Genomic DNA, 17,503 nt, shown 5'->3' with positions numbered 1-17,503 from the left:
TGTAAATTTCACATCATAAAGATGACAGAGATGACAGCTGTCATGCAAACTGTGACGGAGTGACAAAGCAGCAGCTCCCTCGGCTGTGTAACGGCTCCACGCTGAATTTTAGGTGTCAGCGACTTAATGAGGCCCTCTGATATATGATGGCTGCTGCAAAACCGTTGAAATCTTTATTACTCCCATTTCATCTCCTTGCAACTACAAAGTTCAACGTATTTATTGGAGTCCGCCATGCTTCTGTATTTAATTTAATTTTACTCTGATCAGTGTGACCGGGTCCAGTTGATTTATCTCAGAATGGTAAACAGAATCCATCTGTCCAGCTCTTCTGGACGACCTCAGCGGTTCCTTAGAGAACATTTAAGGAGCTCAGCATCAGTCCGATGGAGCGGTCGTTGGTTTTTAATGCAAACCGTATTTTATCATGTGATTATTTACAGCTATTAGAGCTGCCATCCTGCAGCATTTAGATGCTGGATCTACTGAACGGTTGGTCGCCAGGCCTCTGCAGAGCTGAGTGACTGCTGATGGGGCGACAGCCATTTGATTCAGGGTGTCTGAGCTGGGATGCAGCATAGTAGCTATAGAGGTATGGAGTAAGCAGGTTTGGTATCAGGCAGTCAGGTTTCAGCGTTTGACTGGTCAGCACCTAACTGAAGCTCTTAAGGGCAGAACAACAGAAAAACTCTTGGAATCTCAATCGATTTCCTCTAAGAAAGTGTGAAATATGATGTACACCTCTGCTGTAGCCGTTTCTGTCTGACCTCTCTCTGCTCTGAGCGTCTGACAGGAAAGTTTCAGAGGACGAGCAATCAAAGCTTTCCCTCTGCGGAGGGTCAAGGCCCAAAGCAGAGAATTACTGATAGTCTCCATAACCACCAGCTGTGGACACCACAGACGTGTTTCTGTGAGACCCTCACCTTGGTTTCCCGCAGGAGGAACTGCAGGTCGCGGCCGCTTAGGATGCCGTGGTTCTTGACGTAGCTGGGCAGGTAGACGGTGCTGGTGCCGTGCACCGTCCCGTGGACCTCCATGTAGCCGTGGATGATGTCCAGGTACTTCTCCTTGTCCTGGAGCCAGACGGAGAAAACAAACAGACACATTCAGGTTTATTCCACGTGAGGAGGGAGAAGATGTGCAGAGTAGTAGTTAGGTTGTTAAAGCCCTGCTAATCTGCTTTTATGACAGCGTATCCGACATGAGCGTCTCCAAAGAGCTCACACAAAATATGCCGACTTGTGTTAAAGTTCAGTAAAGGAAACATGTAAGAGCCATCAGATTTATGGCGTATTTACAGCTGAAGATAAAATGTCAAGCCTCATGGCTTATTAATTTCAGGATTATCTAATCTGTAAGCGTTTAATAAGTGACAACTCAAGGTAGCGAGACTGCAACTACCTTACTGATGGGATTTAGTTACGTTCAGCGCCTGTTTACAACACGCGTCATCTCACAGCATTTAGAAAGTCAGATTCAATTAAACATCCTGACGGATTGGTCAAAATGTGTGCTTTAGTCTCACCTGGTCATTTGGTTGTGTTCATAATAATAAGTCATGGAAAGGTGTCAGAGTATAGAGAGCTGAATGCATTTACTTTTAAGATTTTTATCCACAAAGCCTTTCAAAAAGCCAGAAATCTTTTCCCTGCTCTTATGTACCGCTGTGTTGGTCTGTCACTTAAACTACTCACGTCAGCATGGGGGGGGGGCTTCAATATAACCCAGTTAAGACAAAACGCCTTTTGCAGCACGCTGATACGGATCCACGCAGCGCTACGATCAGCTTGTGTCCATTTCCTTCTTTACTGCAGGAGACCTCACACACAAACATACTCTGACACAGTGATTGAAAATAGAGCAGAGACCCATGAGGAAACAACATTTTAAAGGACAAACTCACGCAGATCCTCTGCACACAAACTCAGCTGAGAGAAACCTTGTGCTCCGCTGACTTCAGAGCTTCCTTTAGGGGCTTACATTTCAGGTAGGCGCTCGCCTGGGTCCCTGGAGGCCCCCCCGCTATCAGATGCCTCCAACCAGCCTGCTGTAACTAAAGCAGCCCGACGTGAACGTGTGTGATCTGTCGATGCGTGCGCAGGACGGAGAGAGAGATGGAAATGAATCTTTAATTGGGAGGTGAAATCACAAACCTGCACGCTTTTTCTCTCAGGAGAACGGAGCGAGGATGTGTTTGTGAGGGAGGATTTACACGAGCGTGTGCAGGTCAAGTGTAAAACACATCAGCAGCAGAGGAAATGTGCACACTGCTCATCCTACGCTGATCTGCAGGTAAGGGGGGGGGGCATATGTGGGGCGGGAGGAGGCCAACGGAGAGGATGTGCACAAAATAGAACCTAGAAAACGTGTTTTTGTACATAGAAAAACTACAACGCCGGTAAAAATAAACAACTGAGGTATTTTCTTTGCCTTCTTTGTTTTATTTCCTGCACTCGTGACGCTTAAACAGTCAGCACAGAGTTAGGGACAACGTCTGAGAAGAGCGACGCACTGCAAAAACGGAACTAAAAATAAGTAAAATGTTCTTAAAGTTAGTGTATTTATCCTTGATTTGAGCTGGTAAATAAGATTATCTGCCAATGGAATGAGCACTTTAACCCCTAAAATAAGATAATTAGATATACTGCACTTGAAATAAGATGATGGAGATGAATTGTTCCCATTTTAAGAGCAAAAATCTTATTCCATTGGCAAATCATCCTATTTACCTGCTTAAATCAAGGACAAATACACTAATTTTAAGAACATTTGACTTATTTTTAGTTCCGTTTTTGCAGTGCGGATGTGAATCTCACGTCCATGTTTGACCCATGGGGATGTGCGCTTCTCCCCTGGATCGGCCAATTTGCAACGTAAAACCAGGAAGCGGATCGATGGATGGTCGGCAGCAGCTCCGAGCGGGAGTACACGCTCTGAGAGTTATAAAATTACTGCTTGAGCTGGCGAGGCTGATTGAGGCTGGAGGACGCGGCGGTAGTGAGCTTTTATGGCCTTGTAAATCAGGGGGAATTTGTAAACCCCGGCTCAGAGAGGAAACGGGAGGGTTGAGCGATGAGTGTCTGGGGAAGAAAAGCTTACTGGCCAACGTACAGCCTCTGAGAAACAAGCAGAATAAGGCTGAGAATCCCACATATACAGCGCCTAAATAGCTTTCATTTTACTTTTAAGAGGAAAACCTTCAACCCTCAGCATTTTAATATGTAATAGCAGTGAATATTAGACAAAGATAAACACCCATTTATCAGCAGTAATTGTAAAGATGTGTAAAAGTCTAAATATCCAGCCTTTAGATTAAACATTTATTTAGTAGGAGAAAGAAAATTGGGGAATAACCTTTTTACAAAATCCTCAGTGACAATTGTTCCCCTGATGACACCTTTAACACAAACCTAACAGATTTATTCTCATGTCCACTTTAGTAAACCAAAGTTTCTAATAACTTATTTCCTAACCATCAGACTAGCTGTTGCTGCACCAGGAAATAAAATCCCCGTTTCTCTGCTGAAGGCCCAGAGCACCTGGAGCAGAAGGTGCGCTCCTTGGCGACAAAGCTTCTTGAGTCTAAGGTGAAACAGAGGATGAATGTGTGGTAGAGCCTAATATTAGCTTTGCATTAAAAGAATCTGACATTTCAATAAACTCCTCGCCTCTAGCTGCTCCCAGCAAACAGTCTTAGCAGCAACGTATATTTCTTCCTAGATGTCCGAGGTGCGTCTTCGTTCCCAGGCTATGACTGATCCTTCCAGGAAGGCAGCTTGTGAGTTGATGCAACATTTATCTGAAGCTGTAGGAGCTCCAGTCTCATCAGGATGCAGACGGAGCCATCCCAGAACTGTCGTCAACATCAAACGTTCCTCTGAAAGCCTCGGCCATCTGAAAACGTTTCCAGCCGACATGCACTGGCACCCCAAAACTGGAAGCTTGTCAGTCAGAGGAAAAATTCACTTCATTCAATCAGCGTTGCAGGAGGAAAAAAAAAAAAAGTAATTTCCCATGTAGCACACAGTCTGCCAGACATCTCTGCAGAGAGCAAGCAACAGGCCTGATCATGAAAGTAGGAATGGTCTAACTCTGGTTTATCTCAATGCAGATTAACAATCCAGTCATTTTCATGTCAACATAGTGAGCAAACATCCTCAGACAGACTGGGCCCAGATAAAGTCCTTGGACATAACCTCATGCAGACACAAGTCTTCAGACTGCACTGCATCAAGAAGTATCACTGATCAAAACTGATTTGACTCGCCAAGCTCACAGTTTATGGCAAAGCGTGAAGTTTGCCTTTACAGAACTCCTTTATACAAGCAACCAGCCGGCCCAGGTCAGAAACAAAGTCATAGACCAAAGCTGCTTACATACTCCATGAGAACAGACTTTTTCACTCATAGGGTGGGAAGAGCTTCGTCTATTCATACTTCATGGGACGCTCAGCAGCAGAAGTCAGATCAGGAGCAGGGGTAGAGGCTGCAGAAACGGGGGCTTACGGTGCTACAGGGTAGGACTGCCCCGCTAGGATAGTGAGAACAAATTTACACACAAACTCAGCTGAGCAGAAGCAGCATGTCTGACCGCTTAAACCACCAGAGTTGAACTGCAGGACTGTTATAATGTTATAATTTCACGAATGTTGCACTATTTTGGCCTTTGAGAGCCAAAAGTTTATTCAGCTATTGTCACCCATTCCAGGTAGGTAATAAAAAGTTCTACTACCCTAAGTAGTATGCAGTTCTTCATATATACACAGACACATCAGTTTGAAACAGATGGTATCGGTATCGGGGCCATAAAATGGCATCGGTGCAACACTACTAAACATTCCTGGATTTTGTTTGCGTCCTGATTCAACTGCTTATAGTTTTAGAGGTTGTTGTATTGGTTTATATGAGAATTTAGCCAAGAGTTCGACATATTCTCTGGATAAACATGTCGGGTTTACTTTGGGGACTTGCAGTAATAAAAGGTCCTGGGGGTTGGTGTTACTATGACTGTAGAAATTATTGAACTTCAGACATGTGTCAAACGGAGCTGGTAGGAGCTGATCTTTTTCTAAATGAAACGCTTTATTAACTGCAGATAAAATGAAAACTTCGACAGACCAGTAAAGTCTGCGTAAACCGCACTTTAGCCACTCTTCTAGCCAACGTGTCCCCTCCACAATACGAACGCTTCAGACGCCACTGGGTTCAGGTGAGTAATTCAGTTTCAGCGCCTTTTTATCAGTGTTGAAAAGGCTGACAAAGTTCCGGTTCTTTCTCCACTGTAGCTGCATGAAGAAAAACCTTCATATTCCCAAATAGAGTGTAGTGAGCAGGGAGTCCTCCCTGTTTTGATTTGGTGTCACGTTATAAAGCCACTCTACAGAACGCTTTATTGTGCACTTGGCTCCGCACAAACATTTCAGCGTGTGCTCAGTTCTAAAACAACGCTGTATTCGTTTGGTACGTGTGCGTACCGAGCCGACAGGGCTATACCGCATGTTTTTGTATTAATATGGGGGTCAATACATGCATAGTTTCAGTGCCTTTTCCCTAAAGAACGCAGCTCCTTGCCTTCACTGAAAGGTAAAAAATGTTGCTAACATTTCCAATTGGAAATTGTTCCGGAACAGAGGTTAAATGATAAGACATCTTTATCATCCTGTCAGCCTGATTTGTTTTACAAATGTTGTGTTAATATTTTGTTACACCACAAGTGTGCCTTCATTGCATAGGAAATGACAAATAAAAAAAATAAAATAAAAAAAATCAGATGACGTTAATAAGTTTGTTTAAGCGATAACTCATAAAAAAAAAAGACATGCTGCGCCATCATCCACCCACTTCTTCCTTTTTTCGTTTCCATTAAGCAAATTTATTTTCACAATTACAATTTGCGTAATTTGATGGTCGGTGGAAACGCAGCTGATGACTTTTGTCATTTTAAATAGCCTCTTAAATCTCTGAGCTTCCTGTGACTTTATTTTGAACACTGAAACTGAAACGGCCACCTCTGAGGCAGCAGCACCCACAGCTTTATGTGTCATCAGTGGGTTGTCTGATCAGGAAAGGATCAACCTCTGATCAGCCAATCATGCTGAAAATCTCTCAGTTTACATCACCAGCCTAGTCCACATGTAGCCGGGTATCTGGGGAAATAGAAACATTTTTATGCGGTTCTGCCTTTCATCCACACATAAATGAATGAATGCTTGCAGAGAGGTGCTGATTTCTACGTTGTTGTTGTGATTATTAACAATATGCGTCTAATTGATGTTAAACTGGACAGAAGTAAGAGCGTACATGGAGCACTATAAACATCACAGCTGGTCCAGATGCTTTTCATTTAGTTTTACGTGCACAGCTGCTCAAATATGTTGAGGTGCAAAGGAGAAAAAGCAGGTAAGGATCAGCTGTTTTACAAAAAGCACAACGCTGCTCAACATGGCTTTTATTTTGAAGGACTCCTTCTGGCTGACTGCCCCCTTATTCATCTGGCATGTTTAAAACAATGGTTAATGGTGAATTTAAATGGGTTTGTGTGGATAAATCTTTTCTAAAAATGTGTGTACGGTATTATTTTTAAAAAGGATGTGGGCGGTTTTATAAATACCCAGCTACATGTCTAAAAGGCCTAAAACGTGTTCATTTGTACAGTCGTATACTGACAATTTAAAAGAAATTAGTAATCCTGTGATGGCTCTGCTTTCTCCCAAATGAGCAAATCCCTAGTTATCTTTATCTACCTTTATAAATGTTAGTTTGTCTCATCTTAGATCTTTCTTCTCAACATGACAATGGGAAACCATCCATCTAGAAACATCCATAAACAGCTCAACAAACGCCTGTGAAGCCCATAGGGCAGCATGGCGGGGTATAACAACATCCAGAGGTGCTTGGAGTGGAGTCAGGAAACAGTTTCTTTTCAGCGCTCTGCCATGGCCCATTAGACAGAATAGCCTATAATCTATTGGAGATTGGTGCTCTGCCAGAGCATGATTTTTTTTTTCTCTCTCTCCTGTTTTTGGACTGGGAGACGGTGGAGGAGCAGCTATGTGAGCCGACAGCTCAGTCCCTGCTGTGCATCTGCGGGCTGCATCATCCAAGCGCACCAGGCTGAGCATATGTGAAGAGGCAGAGAGCTGCAACAGGAAGAGCAAACAGCAAAACAAACACGCTGCAGATATATTTAAAGTTGGTGCCACAGTGAAGGAAACACCTGCAGTTATCGCCGCTTTCACAGCCCCGCTCCTCAGGGGCGTCTTAGCGGCGTTTCGATTCATCGAACAATTCTTCAGAGAAGTGTGTCGTTAAGTTTTAATCATGCTGCTAACTGTGGATAAATAAATCCAGCTTTGCTGAATGCTTTACAATTTACATTTAACCCCGCACGTTTCTGTCGTCACATTTTAACCTCTTTATGTGGTTGTGTTAGTAGTTTAAACAGTTCAAAGTGCTTTGTGCCTTTTTCCTTTTAAGGAAAAAAACAACGGACAGAAAAAACGAGCGTGTGGGATTAAAGCATCTGTGGCACAAAGTTGCAACATCACACCAGTCGAGTCACAGCTACGCTTTGCTGCTGAACGCCACAACCCGGCGTAAAGGTGGAAGGAAATGCACCTGTGTGTGTTTACCAGCATGCCCCTCTCTACTTTGCATGTGCCATTTTTGTGTGTGTGTGCGTTTTTTTTCTGCTCTGTGTGGTTCCTCTTTCTTCATCGCGTTCTCTGATCTAATGCCAAAGGCCTGCAGCTCTCACCGCTCTGTGCGTTGGGCTCATTCTCACCTTTCTGCCTCGATGGATGGCTTCTTTCACAGTGAAAATAAGACATAAATACACACGGAGCAAAACGGCTTACGGTGCCTTTCAAAAATACTGAAACCTTTCAATGTTTTGTCAGGTTTCTATCGTTTACAGATGGAGATTGTTTTACTGTTCTTTGCCAAATAGCTCAAGCTCAGCCAGTTTTGATGGAGAGCATCTAGTACTTTGGATCATCGTGTTACTGAAAAGCGCTTTATAAATAAACTTCCTTACCTTAAACAACAGTTTATTAAGCTTTGCCAAAGAGTCTCAATAAGATTTAGGTCAGGACTTTGACTGGACCATTTAAACTCAAATATACTTTGATGTAAACCATTTCATTTTAGTTCTTCTTCTATCCTTAGATATTTGTCGTGTAGGACAACCTCGACCATGTTTACCAATGGGATGATGTGTTCAGGGTCCTACACAGTGTCAGTTGTACGGTTGGGAATTGAAAAGATTTTCACGATTCCGATTCCCTTATAGATTCTGTGAAACGATTTGATTCCTTTTCGATTCCAATTTGGGGAAAAAAGGAGAACAAACAGTTTGATGATGGACATCAACTTTGTTTACTTAACTATCACACGACCTTACAAACTAACAAGGTCAAGATGTCCACAGCAAATGTGCAACTGGAGTAACAAAAAAAAGGAATATGAGAACAAACTTAAATGCAGTAAACGAGTTGTTAAGAATACAAGAAAATGTGACAGTTGCCTATTAAGCTCTCTTTAGATAACCTCTAATGGAGAAGGTTTTTGCTTTTTCAGTTTAATGAAAAAGCATTACTGGACAATTTCGGGAAATAAACTCATCTCCCCCTGATTTAAGTAAATGAGCGCCACCTTTCTCTCTCTCCCTGAACTGCGGAGCAACTTCGTAGCATGTTTCGTTACATCCATTGCAATAGCTAGAATCATGTAAGAATTCCAGCTACCAGTAGTTCTAAATAAACATGCTACCAATTAAGGGCTGGATTAATGAGAAAGGCACACTCCCTTAATAACCCCAAAGAGAGGTAGGAAATTGGTTTATTTCCAGAAATGGCATATGGTTTACTAGAAACCAGCTAGTGATGTAAAACTAGCTACTTACCACCAGAGTTGCCTTCCATGCTGGTCGTAACTTTAGCTTCTGTCCGGTAAGAATCAAAAACACGGCATTCATTAAAATGTATGCCATGTTGTGTGCGCAGGTGTTTCTGCCTGTTGGATCTATTTCCTCCCGCGGATATAATTGCCACTTTGCAATGATTGCAAAGCGCCTCGTTGCCATCTTTCTCTTCCTTAAAATTAAGCCAAACTTCCGACCGCGCCATTTGTTTTGTTTTGCTTTAAGCCTGGTCACGCCGTACTTGCTTACTGAATGCCGTGTGCGTAACTTGCGTAATAAACGTGACGTAACTTACGTAACTTGCTGCTCAGAGCTGGAGCACGACGGAATCGAAAAGAGAATCGTTGAGCGAGTTGCCAAACGGTTCCATGGAATTGGAAAACACGGAACCGGTTCTGAACAGGAACCGGTTTTCGATTCCCATCCCTAGTCAGTTGTCTGCTACAGTGTTTTGCATGTAGGCCAGAGTTGTGAAGTTAACTAGTAGTTATGCTGACAGATCCAATCCCACCTGAGCTGTGGATAACCGCAGCTCCTCCAGAGCTGCTGCAGGTCTCTTTCCTGTTTATCTGATTCAGTGTAGGTGTAGAGCCACGCCTTGGTAGGTTTTGTTTACAGTTGTGCCATACATTTAAAAATGATGGTCTCTTATAAACCTCTGATGCCTTCACAGAAGAACTAGATTCATACTCAGATTTTATTTAGAGATATCAAAGGGACAGAAAACAGATTTTCATGAAGAAATTTTGAAACAATGTCTCATTTTTCTTCCGCTTCATAATTATTCATTACAGTGATATTTGTGATGATAGAGCGAGAAAATAGTTCAAGGGGTGTGAATACCTTTTTGGGGGACTATATATATATATATATATATATATAAATAAATAAATAAATAAATAAATCTAGTTATGAGATTAGGTTATGTGCATTGTAATATTTTATGTTCCTTAAATAATCATGTCTCCCTGTCGCTGTCATAAACAATAGCTTGTTTTGTGAGAATGTGTGTGGGGACAAAGATAAGGGTACAGAAAAGGCAGCCAGTCACTCTCTGCTGCTTCGCTCTGAATCTCTACTCTTTCAGCTGAGTTACCATAGAAACGGACATCCGAGGTGATCTGGCCATTTTATTTTAGGTCTCGCCACTAACATCAAGCGCCGCAGTTCCAGGATCCTTAATAAAAGTAATTTGACGACGATGATGGCGATGCTGAGCCCAGAGTTCTGACCTTAAAGTTGCCACAGATGTAAATGTAAAGAAAGCATGAAGTCATGTGGAAAGCTGCCCTCTGGAGGGATTATAGGACTTCTTGTTTGTGCATGAGCATTTCTGCCCACTGTTATTTCTAATCAGCACATTTCAGCCACAAACGACAGCAGCATGCGTTATTTCAACGTTCAAAAGAGCGTTAAAAACATGTCTCCCTCCTAGGAGGCTGAGATCAGCAGGTGCTTTTGTGGAAGCTCCCATCCTGTTATTTTCCTCCTTATTGGCCCTCTGTAGCACAGGAGAGAGATCATGTTTGTCCTGTGCTACAAGCACATTCATGCACACACGCTCTAACATGATCTAATATGGCAGCTCCTACATCCTAACGTACACAAGATTCAATTTATGAGCTTTCCAGTGTGTCTGTAAATAACTCCCACCCCGAGGCAGGTTGGAGTTAGATTCTTGCATCATAGGACCTGCTCTAATAAACCCATGGAAGGGAATGAGAGAACACGGCTTTTAAAAAGGAGACTAATTCCTCTTTAGGCATTCCGACTGCACGGATGCTGATTAAGATGGCACTGAAAATGTGTCCTGAAAATATGGGCGTAAATAAGAGTGTAAATGCAGCTTTAGTGATTACTCAGCCTGCTTCATGCAGCGTTTTTCTCTGTACACTCGCAGGATGAATGTGGCTGCTGCACCTGTGCTCTCGAGCATACTGATCAGGCAGAGAGAGAGAGAGAGGGGGCCTCTAAACAGGCTGTAGTTTATCTGAGGTCCATTACTTCATCAAGAGACATTCATTTTCAGCTAAGCAGCCAATCTGTGAAACGGAGATTCTCAATAACGGAGGAAAACCAACCAGAATCACCAGAATTACACAAAAATAAAATATGAAAGTGTATCAAGTGTTCTAAATGCCTTCACTTCAAACTTAAAAGCAGGTGTTGCTATGTACTGAGATATATATATATATATGACAAACAGCCAGACTTGTACAGCAAATACTGGACATTATGAAGAAATTCTTTGGTTGTTCCAGATGCACCGACAACTGAAGATGACCTCCAAGAACATCGAGCAGCACGGCCTGAAACTGTGACTGCTGCCGCGGCTGACGTCTGATTCCCGCCTCTTCGGCGCAGTAATGAGCGCCTCTACGGCCGTCTCTACCCGTCTGACCGATAATGAGCACATTAACATCCAAACCTGGCCGTCCTTTTATTGACTTATTTGTCTGGGGTGATTGCAGCAACAAGTCATGCGGTCTGGCATCGTGATATTACACCGACACAGTGCGTCATGTTTACATCCTGTACAATTTTAGAAATGGAACAGTGTTCTGTCCGTCTTTTTTTGACTGAAACTGTTTACAAGCAGGTGAGTTTTTGATCTTTATCTAAAAATCATGGGGGAAACTGAACAGCTCCTAATAACTTAAAACCCAAAAAGATGTTCGAGCTACAAGGATGGACATGTAACAGGTAAGTTGTGCTCTGTAGCAAGAAAAACTCTAATCATTGAGAACCAATTGAAGTTTTTTCAATGATCTCATTGGATGTTTCTGAGCTAAAACCCACAATAGCCACTACTTCCTGTTTAAGCTGACAGGAAGAGGTCTCCTAAATACCACAAAACAAAAGCAGAACGGCTCTGTGAGAGTTCCTCTTCTGCTTATCAAGGCTGTAAAAACTGCTCCATTAAAGTTAATATTTCTGTCAGCTTCAACCAGTTACTGTTTTGTTGCTGATTTCTGCCAGAACCAGAATATTTTCACTGTTCTCAATCGCTGACAGTAAACCGTTTCTGAAATGACGTGCACCCACAACCGCTGCAGATTCAGAGCCCCTTAAAGCATTTTCAGACCCCATATAAAGGTCTTGTACCTCTCTACAATCTTCTACTTCTTTTAAATAATTAGCAAAAACGAACCCTCTGGAGTGCAGCAAAACAGATCTAAAAAGAGCACAATCGAATGGGACAACAGAGGGAAACAGTCGGTCTATCAGCTCGTTATCAAGTCAGCTCTAAAATGGCCCTTTAATTAAAAGCAGGAGGTAATGAACACACTTGGGAGTCTGATTAGCAGCTAATGCCCCATGCTGTGAGCAATGGGCTCCCCCCCCTCTGTCTGCCCTCTTTAAAGCTTCACTGAATGGCACACAGCAGCTCAGACTATTGACTCCAAAACAAACCTGAAGTCACCGCAGACACGTCTTACCCCGTTTACACTACCACTTTTTAACCATGCCGAGACCAGTCCGAGCTCGGTAACCGAGATAAAGATCAACTGATCCAAGCTCAGACCGAGCTCGGTATGGATCGGTTTAACAAGGGTAGTGTAAATGGGACTTATGGCTTAAAAACAAGAACCCCTTAAAGGTGCATATCCACACTATTTTTTTTAATCTATACGTCAGTAGCAGTGACGTGCGGTCAGGGGAGGCAGGTGAGGCAGTGCCTCACCAGCCATCATGGAAAGAAAGAAAATATATAATCATAAAGTAATTTAAATTGTTATATTCATCCGGTGGTTTGTACTAAAAAAATATTTATTTTTCATGTAGCTTCACCAATTTTGATTTTTATTTGTTCAAAATCGCTGAATTTTCTTATTTTCCCATTCAAATGCTTGGAAGCGATGCCGGTGAGGCAGCAGCGAGCTCTGCCTCACCTTGGATTGCGCAACCCCTGGCTCTGCGCTGGCTGCTAAGCGGAGAGAGCATGTTGCTGTACGGCGTCAATAAAATGGTTTAAACAAATTTAATATGTGAACTTATTTCCAATAATTTAGCTTATGTATATAATGTACAGTGCTTTTTGTCACCAACTGTGTTTGTGTAAGGTGTTTCGTGTAATGAGCGATTATAAACGGCAGAGAACAGGTTCGAGGTGAGGCAGGCAGTTCTCTTGCCTCATGGCAGGGGGCGCTCAAGATCCCAGACCTTCGTCTTGTTCACTCCTCAACTGCCGAGTAAGTGACAGCGAGCTAGGCTAAACGATTCGGGAAGCAAGTCAAGTGCAGCGATAGATTATAATAGAGATAGTGATTTTTTCCCTCTCTTGCATTCATCCCTCAAAAATGGTGAGGGATGAATGCAAATCTCCTGGACAGCTTCTCAACTTTTTGGCCGAGAAGGCTCTTGTTGTAACTGTTCCTGAGGCGACAAAGTTGCTCCAGCTCGTGCTCACGGTGCCAGCTACTACAGCGTCAGTGGAGCGGTCATTCTCAGCCCTGAAGAGACTGAAAACATACAGCAGGAACAGGACGGATCAAGGAAGGCTTTCTTCCCTGGCAGTGATCTCCATTGAGACAGAGAGACTTTTAAAACTGAAGGAAGATAAGGAGGACTTCTATCGCAAAGTGACTGATGTTTTTGTGCAGAAGGAGCGACGCATGGACTTCATTTATAAGTAAAGGTAAGACAGTAATAACATTTATTTTGTTTTGTTTTTTAAGGAAATGTGTGTTTTGTGAGCTACAGTTTGTATGTGTAACGATGCAGAAGTGAAACATAACCTGTAAACTGCTGTCAATCTATGCATCTATTTGCAAATCTGATTCTGATGACGCCAGTGCCTCACCAGCTATGAACCTCACCGCACGTCACTGGTCAGTAGCTCACTCTGGTTGCATACAAAGTTTTTATGAAAGATTATTATGTCCAGCTGACGCATTAGTTGTTATTTAGTTTTTTTATGCTTTGTTTTTGCTCAGTTAGTAAATAAAGCCTTTTGTGTTTATTTACAATTTTAACAAGTACGTACTGAGCATACACAGCAGGGGTTAAAACAGGGAAGCGGCTAACAGCTATTAGTGTCTAAAGGCGAAACAATGAACAAAGGTCCAAGATCCAAGAGGGAAAAGACTGGAATGTCGCTGGGAATCCAGTATAAACGGTGTTCACTGAAGCGGATGCTAAACCTGCATATTGCTCAGATGTGACGTATGCGTGTTAGTGAAAGCGACTGGGTGAATGTGTAGTGTACAGCGCTTTGGGTGGTCAGCATGACTGGAAAAGCGCTATATAAGTTCAGTCCATTTACCATTTACTGCGAGGCGTGGCAGAGGGTCAGGCTCAGTCCATTATTTAATTTTGATTTATTAATTAAGCAAACCGGCATTATGATAGTTCTGCGATACTGTCACTAGATGGCGCCATGTCTGTTTACATCTGCTAATCGCGCCCAATGCTGGGACTAAATTTATCCACAGAAAGGACCATCAAAACATTATCAGGATGGAGGCTTGGTGTATATAACCTTATTTTATCATGATCAAATGGTTTTTGGTCTTTTTTAAGCATATAACGTGGCTATATACCTTTAACATTTATACACTCATAATGTGACTTTAATCGCCCCTCAGTATGTCATTTTTAATAATGGATTTGCTCCCAGTTTCATTCCACTTCATGACTTAATGTATTGCAGCAGGCTAAATCCCATCAGTATATGGACAATAGAAATATTGTCTAGTTAGAAATACAAAATAACTCAACACTTCTTCACATAATCCACAGATGACGGAGGGTTCCTGCATGTTATGTGAAGCATTCATTAGTATTTCATTGATTTCCTCTGTCAACAAGTCTGAGTAAAAGGAGAAAGCATACACGTGTCAGCTAAAAGCTCATCAAGGCGCAGGCAGCAATCCAACCATCCACAGCAACCAGACGATGCCCAAATCTCTCCAAGTTGTTTTTGTCTAGGATACAGTAATCCCCACGCCTCTGTGCTGCAGTGTGAGCATGAATCTGAATGCATTAAAACTCCACTGAGGGGATGATAAGTTGCTGTTTAAGCAGTTAAACCAGAGTTTTAATAAGTTTTCCTTTACAAGCCTCCCTCCAAAAGGTTCTTCAAAGGGTTTAGATGTAGGACTCTCAGAAATGCTTTAGAGATGCACTGATGGTCACCGGCATAGCTCTAAAGAGATGTCCCTTTCATGTCAGCGACCTAGATACGGACAGAATTTGTCCATTTGTGGAAATCATAACTTTTTCTTAAAAGAGAAAGCCTAAGGGTGCATAAATACTATGCATTTCTGCATTTGCTTGTATACACTGCCCTTCGTTCTCCGTTTAGAAAAGGACATCCACCTATTAAAGACGGGTTTGAGACCCTTTGATCTAAATAGCGCGTGAATAAAAAATGCTCAAAAATGCACAGAATTTTCAGTTAAATGTTGCTACAGCTTCAAAAATACATTTAAGGCTATTTAGACATGGTTACCGGTGGAGCCAGTAAGCATTTTTCTTTCTATAACAGCACAGAAATGGTAAGGTTTCCTGGTTTGAAAGTTGTTCCTTGTGTTTTGGTTGTAGGGCAAAGATCACAGTACCTTCCAGAAGTTGTCGACTTTGCCGTAGACGAGAGACTGGTTCTGCCTCTTGATGTCGTCGATGTGCTTGATGTCGCTGGAGTTGAGGTGCTGCTCCACGACGAAGCCCAAAAAGCTGTTGTCTGGGGTGTGAGCTGTCACAGAGAAACGAGAGAAAACTCTGAATTTCAATTAGGCTTCCATGAGGAAAAAAACAACAACAAAATAGAGTAAAACAACCGATTTTACACATTCAGCCACGTTTCTCCTTAAACTCCATCCATTAAAAGAAGAAACCCAGTAAACACTAGAATCCATTTTAACAGTTTAGTACAGATCAGAAACCCAAAGGGACGTGGATGCTGCTCCGCAGACAAACAATTTCTGACTGCCAAGCGATGACTGGTAACTATGGGAACCACGAGATGAGCAGGTCAAGTGTGGTACCCGGCGCTGGCAGCGCCTCACCTCGCCGCCATCTGTCTCGCACAACAAATCTGTGGACAAGGGTCTGGACTGCAGTCAGAGCAGAACAAGAGTGAAACCAGCCTGACGATATCATTTCGACCCAAAAGCTTGCAGTGTGCGAGCAGAGCAGCCAGGAAGTGAATTAAACCGGCTGCATTAAAAGAGGTGTGTTGGTGCATAGTTGTGGTTTCAAGTGGAGTGGCAGGGAACTGCTGCGGTCAGAGTTCGTTTTTTACCAGAACTTTTTAACCACAGAGACAAACTGAGGCCAATTAGTCGGGGGAGGCGAGACTTTCTCTGCCAACTAATAAATAAAAGAAGAGTTGAAAGATGTGAGGGCGACCTTTAAGACAAAAACAGCAGAAGGTTAATGTTTATTCGTATATATTTATCAGCTGAGGTGTTGGCTGGAATGTGTCAAAACTAGTGTTTGTTCTGTCTGAGAGCTTAACGTATCGGCTCAGGCTGACACCTTTAAGTAAACACCAAAAAAAAAAAAAAAAAGGCCTTCTTCAGAGTAAATGAGCGCGGGCAGTAAAAAGCGTCGTCGTCTGAACTCGGCGCAGAAACGGGAATTCATCAGGTTCTACATCGAGCCGCGCAGATATCTTGGCTGTCCGTTTTTACATTCAGAGAAAAAGAACCCTCAAAAACTAGATCGGATCGTAAGGTTTGCAAATGTAACCCGAAGTATTCAAATCTCCTCGGCAGCAGGACGCACAGAGGAGCGTTTGTGCCGCCCGGCATGGTCGCTCCAGCTTTGCATGGGAAGTGTGTGGGAGAGAGCAGGAATGTGGGCGTAGCACGTGGGAAGAGATCAGCAGATCTGTGGGAGGTGTCCGTGTGAGCAGGAGCCATGTTGGTGAAAACAACAACTTCCATAAATACCTGATGGATTGTAAAGATCATACATTAAGACTAACAATATAGGAACACAGCAACACCATCCGGAAGATATAATTTGGGGAAAAAACAACAGACAACTGATGACGCCTACTGTGTTTTACACTCATATTCATACAAATAAACTAAAACCTTAATAATGACATCATGTCACAGTTAATCTATAAGTTAAAGCTTTAATTATTTCACACAATTGTTATTGTTCTGTTCCCTGATGTCCCCTGGTTTAGGATGGGTAGGGTGTAATTTGTTTCTTATACAGACTATTCATATGAACACTGGCACCTCCAAGGTGGTTTAATATAAGAAAAGCACATCTGCTCCAGATCCTTCAAACAGCACAGATATTCGCCGCTAAAAGGCAGATGTGTTTTAAGCGTACTACAAAGAGGGCCACAGTAGTGCAGCGTACCAAACTGGCTGTATAAACAGCACGGGCTGGTAATTAGCGCTCAGCCCTCTTGATGCTTTTGGCAACAGATGCCTGGTCTCCCACTAGAGCCGCCACTCAAAATGTCACTCAGCTTGCTACAGCTTCAATCACTATTAGCTAACAAACAGCCTGGGAGGACAGCGCTGCTGGAGAACCAGCTGCTTTTTTTGCTACTGATGAACTCGAGTCGGGCGACGAATTTGCTTTGCAGTGAAGTCGGAACTCCTTCTGTTAGATT

The 17,503-nt window shown here is 42.7% G+C and overlaps 1 protein-coding gene across 1 annotated transcript in view; it reads right to left on the bottom strand.

The window, feature by feature from the left end:
- Positions 1-17,503, bottom strand: part of mgat5 (alpha-1,6-mannosylglycoprotein 6-beta-N-acetylglucosaminyltransferase) — a 63,091-nt gene that overhangs the window by 7,420 nt on the left and 38,168 nt on the right. Inside the window, exons 10-11 of the mRNA XM_012871751.3 lie at positions 15,483-15,616; positions 924-1,073 (exon numbers count right to left, since the gene is read on the bottom strand). Of these exons, the coding sequence (XP_012727205.2) occupies positions 924-1,073; positions 15,483-15,616 (284 nt within the window). The remainder of the gene's footprint in view (positions 1-923; positions 1,074-15,482; positions 15,617-17,503) is intronic.

Source organism: Fundulus heteroclitus, chromosome 24 (genome assembly GCF_011125445.2).
Source record: "Fundulus heteroclitus isolate FHET01 chromosome 24, MU-UCD_Fhet_4.1, whole genome shotgun sequence".
Lineage (NCBI taxonomy): Eukaryota > Metazoa > Chordata > Actinopteri > Cyprinodontiformes > Fundulidae > Fundulus > Fundulus heteroclitus.
Note: the sequence above shows the minus strand (reverse complement) of the source record. Positions and strands in the feature narration are given on the sequence as shown.